The sequence below is a fragment of the Ictalurus punctatus genome, chromosome 5 (genome assembly GCF_001660625.3).
Source record: "Ictalurus punctatus breed USDA103 chromosome 5, Coco_2.0, whole genome shotgun sequence".
In the NCBI taxonomy this organism is placed as follows: Eukaryota; Metazoa; Chordata; class Actinopteri; order Siluriformes; family Ictaluridae; genus Ictalurus; species Ictalurus punctatus.
In genome coordinates this window covers 14,092,066-14,103,683 of record NC_030420.2, presented here as the reverse complement: position 1 = coordinate 14,103,683, position 11,618 = coordinate 14,092,066, and the positions used below count along the sequence as shown (strand labels likewise).

Below are 11,618 nucleotides of genomic sequence, written 5' to 3'. Positions count from 1 at the left end.
GCGCTAGCGCTGGGGGTGGGGTCGGTTTAGCATGAGATTTACGAGGTGCTCCTGGAGCGGACAAAAGTTTGGGAGTCGGGGCAGTGGTGCTGGAATCATACAGAGGCGGAACTTTAGTTCTACGTGGTGGTGCACGAGAAGTTTTATTATTCACATGGAATGCCTTAGGTAGTTTGTCCTTTAAGTTATAATGTTTATTGCAAAAGGGAAGTAGGCGAAGCCATTCCATGTAACATTTTGACATACAGTATCTCACAAAAGTGAGTACACCCCTCACATTTTTGTAATTTTTTTTTAATATCTTTTCATGTGCTATGTGTGGTTGACCGCAGAGCGTTTCAGGCCTGGAGAGTCTAAATGAACACACACTGACACACATGCTGTTCACAGAGACGTCCGATTTATTTGTGCAGAACAGAAGTATTTATACACATAGATAAACAAGTGCGTGGGTGTGTTTCTACTTTTGCAGGAGCTAGACAGATTCAGACAAAGCACACGGCACACAGAGTCATACTACAAAATAAGTCTTTTCAAGGTATAGAAAATACATGTGTCAGCTATAATAAAGTTAATCAGCTTATTCAAAGAGGTAATTAAGTGAATACATTCATCATAGGTATTTGATAGCACAGAGACACACAAACAGAAACTATAACCCAGTATTCCCCATATCTAAGGTGTTTTAGTAGCAGTTTAAAATATAAGAGAGTACATGATATAAGAGAATTCCCTTTAGTGTCACATCTGTGATTTGTTTATTTGCTATGAAGTAAAAAAGCCACTCTAAGTGTGGTGATTCCATCATTTTTGCCAGGGGTTGTAGATTCTCCCAATTGAACAATGCCGGAGTGTGCTCAGTCCAAGATTACTCCACAACGAGGCGAGCATCCAGAAAAGGACATACATAATAAAAAGAGAAAAAAGGTTATCCGAATTGGAAAGCGATTCCTTATTTAAAAAAGAAGAAGAGGAAGAAAGTGGAAGTAGACCTCCTCAGTGCCAGCCTACCGGTTCTCTTTATGGAAGTGGACAGTCCTCTGGTTTCTGCCTGAGGTCAAATGATCTAACATGACAGGAAGTCTCATGTGAACTATTGTGAGAGTAAAAGAACATGACCAGATACTGTGTATTAAGGACAAATGAACCGTCATACAATCACATTATTACGTGAACCTATATGTATACATGTATATATATTGAACCCCTTATGTGGCCACGCTACAAAGTTGTTTGGATGTAATGATATAAAATAAAACTTTATTGTGTGAAATGAGAATGAAAAAAAAAACTCCACAGTGCTGAAACTGTATTAATAATACTAGAGTGTGAAAAAACCTGCCAATCTCTTTTACAACAATTCCTTTGTATTTATAACACAAGTTAATATATTGTCACCTGCCCCGCCCCCTTTTTTTTTTTGGTTGCAACCAGACCCTTTCTTTTCCTTTCTCTGATCAGAGGCTCATAAAAATTCATTACTACCTGGGTAGACCATGTGTGTGTATGTGCACATATCTGTAAGTGTCTTTTGTGTGTCAGCTTGAGCTAACTTATATATAATCATTAATTTTCCAATAAAAAAAAGTATATGCGTAATGCAGTAACATATTAGCAATGCTGTACTATTAGTTTCACACTAACACAAATTTGACAGCACATTACAGTTTGAAATTTGCACTTTACAATACTCATAGGTAGCTATGCAGGAATTAAGCAGGAACAGATGAGTAGTTTTTCCATTAAAAACCTTTTCATTTCCTATAAATACTAAGTTAATTACTACTAGTTAATTACTCAGTAAATACATTAGCAGGAGTTCATTATTAACTAAGCAGTAATTACTGAGTTTTATATTTTTCCTGCATATTTTGAACTACTAATTAACTATGATTATTTAATAATAGCTATTGATTAATTACCAATCACATCAACACTAATTCCCAATAGCTGAGCTTTACCTCCCTCCTGGAGATCTACTACCTAAAATGTACCTATACCAATACCTCAGTGTCTAAAATGTAAAGCCTTATATGAGTTAATATATGTCTCCTTATATGAGTTAATATATGTCTCTATAGGTCAGTGTGTTTATTTTATTTATACAGTCATGGTCTAAAAAAAGAAATGGACAACAATAACCTACAAAGATGCAAGGCTGTACTGTAGCAATGAGTAACAAATATTCTCTATTAACATAGTTTCAAAAATGTTGTAAATAAGTTACCTTTCATTAAAAAAACACTAACACCACAGTAATTAGCAATGAATTACCAGGTGTAATACTTACACCATTAGTTAGTTAAATACTGAAGAACACAGTGATGCTTCAGTCATTAGTAATGAGTTTCCATGTTCCATACTGTTCCAGATCATTAACTACTGAAGATACTGAACTACTGAAGATCAACACAGTAACACTTTCGTCATTATTAATGAAGTTCACTTTATTATTTACTTATCCATGAAGTTAAAATAAAATAATTGAGCTGTTATACTGGTACAAAGAAGGGCTGACAAATTAATTTAGAAGTTAAATAATAATAATAATAATAATAATAATAATAATAATAATAATAATAATACTTTTTTTAAACAAAGAAAATCATGAGAAGGCAATGTCTTCAATTGATCATTTACATTAACATTTTATATTCACCTCTCTTTCTCTTTTATATTCATTGAACAGTATTGAAACTGGTTACCAAATCTGAATACTAGCACTCTTTCTTACAAGGCATAGCTGCACTGTAAGGCATAAAATGTTGATTTTTTTGTGTGTGTTTCAATAAACAAGACACCGCATATAATGGACTTATAATGTAATAAATTGAACAGTACAAAGAAAAATAATATATGTGCAACTTGTTCACAATACATGTGCATTTTGTTTTATATTATATAGCAGGCTGTTGTTCTTTATCCATAAAATGCACAGGAATGCATAGGTTACCAAATAGGAATGATATAGGTATACATGTGATCTCCTTACCCCATATACTGAATCTAGATCTCTTTGATCATCCAGTCAACTACTCATTTCAGTCCCTCATTCATGTTTTAAAACCAAAGGTGACTGGGATTTCTCAGTAGCAGCTCCCAGGCTCTGGAATAGTCTCTCTTTGCATATTACATCTTCCCCCTCTATTGCTATGTTCATGTTCGAATCTTCTTTCAAGACCCACTTTTATTCTTTATCTTTTAATTTGGTCTGAGGGTATAGAATTTTAATTTGTTCATTGGTATGTGATACTATTAAATATTTGTTTTAATTCTGTTTTTTACTACTTGTACAGCAATTTGGTTTCAACTTCTGTTGTTTTTAAATGTTCTTAAACTAAACTAAACAATATGACTTATTATATGATATAAAGTATAACCAAGTGAATAACTATATATGTACAATGCTGTGCTGCACAACTCAGATATAGTGCTTCAGCCAGTATGTTAAACAACAGTCAGTGCTTTGGAGGAGTGTGTGTCACAGTCTTACTCTCTGGTACTTTCATACATCCTAAACAAGAGAACTCATCTAAAAAGAGGTTATACCAATGAAGAAACTCTTTCCAGAAGCTCTTCTTTCCATAGATCAGCACAAATCCACTGACTGTAGTGTAAAGTGTGGAGAAAAGAATGGATAAGCCCATGGTGTTTTCACTTTTCAAGACTACTGTGGATTGAGTATAGAGATCTACAACCAGAAAGCAAAGGAACACTACCACCAAGGTAAGGTTCATTCTGATCACCCTCATCTGAGTACCCAGCTTGGGAGCATGAGTGCCATTGGTGCTTTCCTTCATGTGGCGTAGATGGATAGATAGGTGATATGAGATGGAGATACTGCATTTGATCATCAGTATACCTGGAACAATGTCTGCACTGACTACAAGATAAATAATGTAGCCAAGTCCCACAGCCTCATGTGGTATGATTGAACCACAGTCAATGGTTCCAGCACTACTGTTGTGAAATGTTACGATCGTCAAAAGTGGCAGACAATTGGTAAATCCACACACAAAAATTACAATCACCACAGTGAGAACATGCTTTAGAATAGCCTCCTGAATGCGTGTGTAGCAGTGGATAGGCTTGATCACAAGCTTGGTACTATAAAAGAAGGTAAGGAAGGCAGTGGTCCACATTATTGAGAACTTCAGGGAGAAAACTAACACCAATAGAATGGATTCCACAGTGTCATATATACAATTTATGTCCACCTGAACCAAAGTCATCCACAAGAAAGAGAGGGCTTGATGACTGATACTAGCCACGGATATACCAGTCATTATAGTGTCACCTGGGCATAGATGTAGGTGGTTCTTTCTGCAGTTTCGCTGGTTCACCAGTAAGATATAGACATTAAAAAAGATTGTAAGAGTGGCTAGAAAGCCAATTAAGAGCCAGAGTCCAATCTGGTCCACGGTACTCAGCATGATTGATGATTTTTCTGTAGGCACCTGTTACATAAGGTAGTTATGTTTATAGTTTTTAAAAATAATAATAACACAATAAATGACAAAATACTGCTAAAAACAATTTATACTGAGTACATCTATTATTATGTAAAATTCACTTAGGATGAAAAAGGATTACATTACCTCAGTGGCTTTCTCTATAGTCACTTTTTCCAATGACTCTTGGATTTTGGAGAAGTAAAATTAAGCAATATATTGTTCCATTTGTTTGGACCTACAACGACATGATTCATTCTGAATCTTTTTATGATGTTCTGCAATGTAGGCAGAAACATAAACTGGTCTTACATTTATACCAAGCCTGAGAAGTCTGCCCATACTGTGGGCAAATGATACATTTGAATGATCGGTCAACTTAACCACCTCCAAATTTTGTGGTGTGGAAATTCACCAGGCATTTAAATGCCTTTTCCGGGGGGTCTTCACATAGCACACTCTTTCATTCACATGTGGAATAGATGCTTAATACCAACTTAGTTTTAGATAAAAGACTGTATAATAATAATAATAATAATAATAATAATAATAATAATAATAATAATAATAATAATAAACTTAAATAATAGGTTATGGTCATTTAGAATGATCATCATGGCTAAAATTATACTATAATTATACTTTGTATAGCTTCTGATTTTCAAGCAATTCAGTTACTTGTATCAGAGACGGAGTCATTTTGTGTTCAGCAGCACAAAATGTCTTCTAAAACACGCTTCACTCTGTGATATGGTTTTGAATATATGAATATTAGTAATTTGAACAATGGTAAGTCAAGAATTTTACTTTTATACAAAACCCCTGAATCCTGATTTTAAATTATTTGGGTATACCCAAAATAAATGCAAGTCAAATTTGAGGTTGTACCACAGCTTTGCTTGCCCTGCATGTTACCTCTCTTAAATAGTCCTGGGTGATTTTAATAGACTTAGAATTTGAATATTGCCATATCCTAAAGTGTAATAATATGAATTTTCTCGAAACAACCTATTCTACATTTAAACATTCATCTTTGTTAATTACATCAATTATATTCTATTTATAGGTATTTATATTCTAGTTATATTTTAACCTATGAAGATTTTATTAAATAAGTCAAAATTATCAAAACATCAATTTTATTAGAGAAATAATAATTAATGACTTGGTTTCTGAAAGATTAGTTCTGAATAGTTTGGCTTCTTATAATATCACAGTAATATCATAATAAACTATGTAAAAATAAGGACTACAAATACAAAAACATAGCAGATCAAAGTAAAAAAAAAAATGTGTGTGTGTGTGTGTGTGTGTGTGTGTGTGTGTGTGTGTGTGTGTCTGTGTGTGTTTGTGGACAATTCTACCAAATTAGTTCAAACTGCGGTCACACAATAAAAAAAATACTATTAAAAAACAAGTAATTCAGCCTTTGGCTATTTAATAAGATTATGTTGTGATCCAGTTAAACCCATGGCATTAATTTAGATAATAATAAGCTAAATATTTATAAAATCATAATTTTTAGAGTACTTTCTATTAGGAAGTTGCTGTCCCAAACATTAACCCCTAAATTTCAATTTATGAAAATAATTTAAAAAAAATTTTGCATTTCTTTTTCAGAGTGATTTGTTTTCTTTTAAAGGGAAAGTAAAATATTTAGATTCTATTTAGGTTTTAATTTATATATATATATATATATATATATATATATATATATATATATATATATATATATATATATATATATATATATATATATATATATATACACACAGACAGACACATACACACAGACAGACACACACACACACACACACACACACACACACACACACACACACGCACACACACACACACTGCCCTCCACTAATATTGGCACCCTTGGTAAATAGGAGCAAAGAAGGCTGTGAAAAATTTTCTTTATTGTTTAACCTCGTAATCTTTTTAAAAAAAAATAAAATTCACAAAAATACTCTGCTCACATGGATGTCAAACAATATATATATATATATATATATATATATATATATATATATATATATATATTTTTATATATAAATCATCTTTCTTAAATATAGGTGTGCAACAATTATTGGCACCCCTATGAATTCATATGAAAAAATATATATATTCGAAGTATATTCTGATATTTTGATATTTCAAAACATTTTAGTACTGGGTGACTATAAATATGAAGTAACACATAAGCCAAATTCCCTTAGTCATTCATAACAGCCGAAGGGCTGAAACCCTATTGTAATTGTAAGGATTTTCATTACTTTTATTTTATAAAAAAAATCCTTACAATTACAATAGGGTTTCAGCCCTTCTGGCTTGAAACCCTAGTGTAATTGTAAGGATTTTATTTATTTATTTATTTGTTTGTTTTTTAATCATTATTCTGCCCTAAAACTGATTGTGTAGACCAAACCAAAAAAGGCCTAGTGAGCTGAAACATTGAGGGAAAGTAGTGCCCCAGAGTACTACAGCGTCACAAAGTTCCAACCCGATCGGCCAGATGGTGGCGTTATAGTGAGCATGTTTAGAAAAATAGTCAGAACTTTTGCACCTTTTGTCACACACTCAAGTGTCTTATATCTATGGAATCCTTTGGCCCAGATGTACAAATCGCATATCTCTGATTTCATTTCCGCCTATAAAAATTGTCCACCATCTTGGATTATTTGTAAAATCTACTTTGCAAACTAGTCCTAGGTTTTTCGTCTCATCAGTACCAAACCAGTGCCAAACGATTCTAGGAATTCTCATTATCAAAAGTTATTAAAAAAAGTTTGAACTTTCAACTCGCGGTAGCTACAGTATGTAAAAACACAGGAAGTAGGCATGGCCACTTTTACGTAAATGGCTATAACTCTTGAACGAAATGAGATATCTTCACCAAATTTGGCATGCTTATGTTTGAGGACAATCTATGATCGTGCAGAAAAGTTGGCACAGTTTTGCCACATGGTGGTGCTATAATACTGAAAAAAATTAAATTGGTTGTAACTATGGAACCGTTGATCCAAATGACTTCAAAATATTCATACAGTGTCTCTATCTCAGTTGCCATCACTGTTTATGAGCGCATTCATGTATGTTGAAAAACATGGCCGCCATCGGCCACTCAAATTTCAGTAGCTACTAGGCAAGGTTACCAATGGCTGATCAGAACAAAACTTGGTGGGTCTATTTGACTCTTGATCTAAGAGGTTTGTGCAAAGTTTTAAAGAATTGTGCCACTAAGTGGCACTATCACAGTTTATGTTGGTGTAAACAGTGCATATAATGCACTGTTTTGAACAAACACAACTAATATACAATAAATGATAGGCCTTCTCATTCTAAACATATGTGCCTCAAGAACCATTGGTGTCTGTGAAACCCGTTCGGTAAATATTTCAGATAATGTTAAAAGCCTACTTTTGTGAACTAGTCATAGGTTTTTCTCTCAAGTGAAATAAAACTATTGGCACACAATTCTTTGGACTACTTTGATCAATAATTATCAAAAAAAAAAAAAAAAACTTTTGATTTACCCTCACAAGGACACATCAACAGGTTTGAAGTGGGCATGGCCACTTTAACTTAAATTGCTTTAACTCTTGAATAGAATGAGATATTTTCACCAACCTTGGGATACTTATGTATGGGCTCAATCTGAGGACAGTTCTTAAAATAATACTGATTGTGACCAGTTGGTGGCATAATAACAAAAGAAAACATGAAATTGGGAGTAAATGTGGAACCATTGGTCCAATAGACTTGATAAATAAATCTTAGAAGAATTGTCCTTGTCCAATGTCCAGTGTCCAACGAGGACAATTGTGAATATTGAAAAACGTGGCCGCCATTGGTCGAGCAATGTTCTGCAGTTATTAGACAATCTAAATGAAGGCCGGTTTTTCTTTGATTTAGGTGCTTATAGGATTGCACAATATTAAGTAATATCTTTTAACGACTTTAAGGGCCCTAAATGGCTTGAACCCTGATAATTGCTGGTTGCAGCTATATTTTACTATTATTCTGCCACACAATACTTTGACGTATAACTCATCCTGCTCCGTTTGTCATAGACCCATGTTTGTGGTGTCAAATCGACCTGCAGAGACTTTTCTAAGGGATTGGAAGTCCGGAATTCCTGGTATGGAAGTGGCCAAAAATTGACTTGCATAAAAAAATTCTGACTGTTATAACTCCTTTCATGCTTTCAAGCTACTTCCAAGAAACTCAGCACAGTCCTTCAGGTCGATCACACTTGTCAGGCTCTATTTTTCCAAAATGATCAGACTCCTGGTATTCCCGTTGTGCACAATGAAAATTCCCAAAAGCTCCCATTCACTTACATTGAGGGAATGTTCAGAGCCTGGGGCCAACTGTCAAAACTCACACACACGTGTACACTAAAAGTATTGGCACCCTACATGTCCAGCTCTAAAAGTATTGGCACCCTGCATGGCCAGTTCTAAAAAGTATTGGCACCCTATCCATGCAACTCTGAAAATATTGGCACCCTACATGGCCAGCCCTAAAAGTATTGACACTCTACATGGCCAGTTCTAAAAAGTATTGGCACCCTATCCGTGCAACTCTGAAAATATTGGCATCCTACATGTCCAGCTCTAAAAATATTAACACCCTACATGGTCAGCTCTAAAAGTGCTGCCACCCTACATGCCAGCTCTAAAAGTATTGGCACCCTATCTGTCCCGCTCTACAAGTATTGGCACCCCACACAGCCAACTCTAAAAGTATTGGCACCCTCTCAATGAGGCTCTAAAAGTTTTGGCACCCTATCCGAGTTTAACCACGGCAAGCACCACTCACATTTTCTTGAGGACATGTACATGTCTAGTTCTTTTTATTGTTCCGGACACTTTTTTGTCGCATAACTAATCCCACACCATTTGTGTCACCATCACAAACCATACCTCAAAATGTGCAGCTCCATTGGGACAGATGTGCTATTACTTTTCTTAGTGTTCCCATGTGCACTTTTCACACACATGGCTAAAAACTCACTTTTGGGAGGCATAGAAAATGAATGGGGAATTAAAACACAGGTATCACAGCTCAGACTCCTTTGCGACTCCCAGCAAGAACTGCTGGTCTAGAGGATTAAACAGAGACAATGTTTTAGATTTACATAGGAAAATATTCTGTACCTAACTAGTCCCATAACATTTACCTCACTTTTGGGGAGATGTATGATTACTTTCATCGCCATTCCCATGTATGTGTCGTGTGAAATTCCAGATGAAATTTCCATGTCATTCATCAAAACGATTAGCTCAGTGAGGAGAGTTGCATTATGGGGGATGACACTGCACTCAATTCAGTGTGCAGAAATGCGTTATTGGTGTTTTTTAGACTTCATGTCCACGTTAACCCACAAAATAAGTGGAATCACAAAACTTAAAATTAGGCTTGCGAATATCAAAATGCTTGGCTCAGTGAGGAGAATTGCGTTATGTGTATTGTAGTGACCTCACATGCAAGTCATGTGATATCATGTGTACAGTAACCCCCAAAATAAGTGGAATCACAAAACTATTTCAACATAGGCATGTGATATATGAAAACACTCAACACAATGAGGAGAATTTTTCTATGGGTATTTAGACTGCCTATTATATTAAAAACTCCAGTTAAATAGAATCATTACAGATACCAATATATGTCGAATTATTTATGCTAAGAAACACATAGACACATGTAATGACCAGAATGTGCAGCTGCATGTCTGTTTCAAATTTTGCACACCCAAGCACCACTCACATTTTTTTAAGAATCTTATTCTGGCTAAGTTGTCTATAGCAGCCCATAGAATTGTCTTTTAAAAAGTCGTGAAATTTGGCACACTGATTGGGGAGAGTCTAAGAAACGTTGTGACCAAATTGGGGCCAAGTGCTGCCAAAGCTTTAGTGTCGTCATCTGGTCAAATTTGGGTCTAATTTGGACTGGCAAATGCATGAAACTACAAATCATTCCTGTGATTGCTTATGCATCAATTTTAGCCCATCTGTCAATGTGCAGCTTATCGAGTCTGGGTGCTTAGCCCCCAACAATGCTGCTTGCAGCTTTAAAAAAATTTTCTGTCATAAAACTGATGGTGCTGAACTAACTTTAAGGCCTAGAGACTAGAAACTTTGAGGGTTGGTAGTACTCAAACAGTCTGCAATGGCACAAAGTCTCGCCCTGACGACTTTGGGATGTCCTACTGTGTGGGTCTCGTGTGGTGAGCAATAAATTGGACCCTTGCTATTCCTACTCACGGCTCACTGTGTTTTCTTCATCCTCAAACTTATGTAAGTACTTGATGATATAACTTAGCTGTGTTTAACTTTTTGGAAAATTAGAGACAACAGATGGAATGAGATATTTTCATCAAAATTGACACACTTATGTATGGGCATATTCTGAGGATTTGAAAAAAAAATCTTTTAAAAAAGTTTTTAAAAAACTTTAAAAAGGATTTTTGTAACTTGGATAATCTTAAAAGCCAATACAATTTTAGCCATTATAACTGTCAAGCTATAATTCTGTTAAGTTATAACTATACCTTATGTTACTAAACATGTTGCAATACGAATGTAATGCAACATGTTTTACATGTAAAATAGTACACGTTATTACAACCTAGTTCTGTTATAGTGTTCAAAAACATTTTTGATCACTCATGTTCCATGCCTGTCCGTTATATAGTTTTATAAAAGTCATAAAAGTTAAAAGTACAAAAAAGTACAAAAAAAAACAAAAGCAAAAAAAACAACAAAAAAATCTATCTATCAAAAACAGATTATAGATTAGGTTTGTGTGTGTGTGTGTGTGTGTATATATATATATATATATATATATATATATATATATATATATATATATATATATAGATAGATAGATAGATAGATAGATAGATAGATAATCATTATACCTGGCTGGTTTCCTGCAATATGGGGGGGAGGGGGGGGCATGCCACATGATAGGGAGGCTTGGGGGGCTTTAGTTACAAAAGGTTGAGAACCTTTGGATTAGGTAAAACAGCAATACCTTGTCTTTATGTTATGTTCCCACTGACAGATGGCTCCCACTGCGGCTCCCACTGCGGCGTCGACATGCATGAGCGGCTTTAGAGAGCGCGCGTGCACGAGACTGCACTCTTGTATATGG

At 34.8% G+C, this 11,618-nt stretch overlaps 1 protein-coding gene across 1 annotated transcript; it reads right to left on the bottom strand.

The window, feature by feature from the left end:
* Positions 1–2,517: 2,517 nt before the first annotated feature.
* On the bottom strand, positions 2,518–4,750 carry LOC108265095 (uncharacterized). Its single transcript, XM_017467208.3, has 2 exons — positions 4,599–4,750; positions 2,518–4,457 (listed from the first exon to the last, which is right to left on the bottom strand). The coding sequence occupies exon 2, from the start codon at positions 4,431–4,433 to the stop codon at positions 3,459–3,461; it is 975 nt and encodes a 324-aa protein (XP_017322697.1). The 5' UTR covers positions 4,434–4,457; positions 4,599–4,750; the 3' UTR covers positions 2,518–3,458.
* Between the last annotated feature and the right edge of the window lie 6,868 nt (positions 4,751–11,618).

Bases quoted from the DNA above. Each gene is read 5' to 3' on its own strand.
- LOC108265095 (XM_017467208.3), bottom strand. From the start codon at position 4,433: ATGCTGAGTACCGTGGACCAGATTGGACTCTGGCTCTTAATTGGCTTT.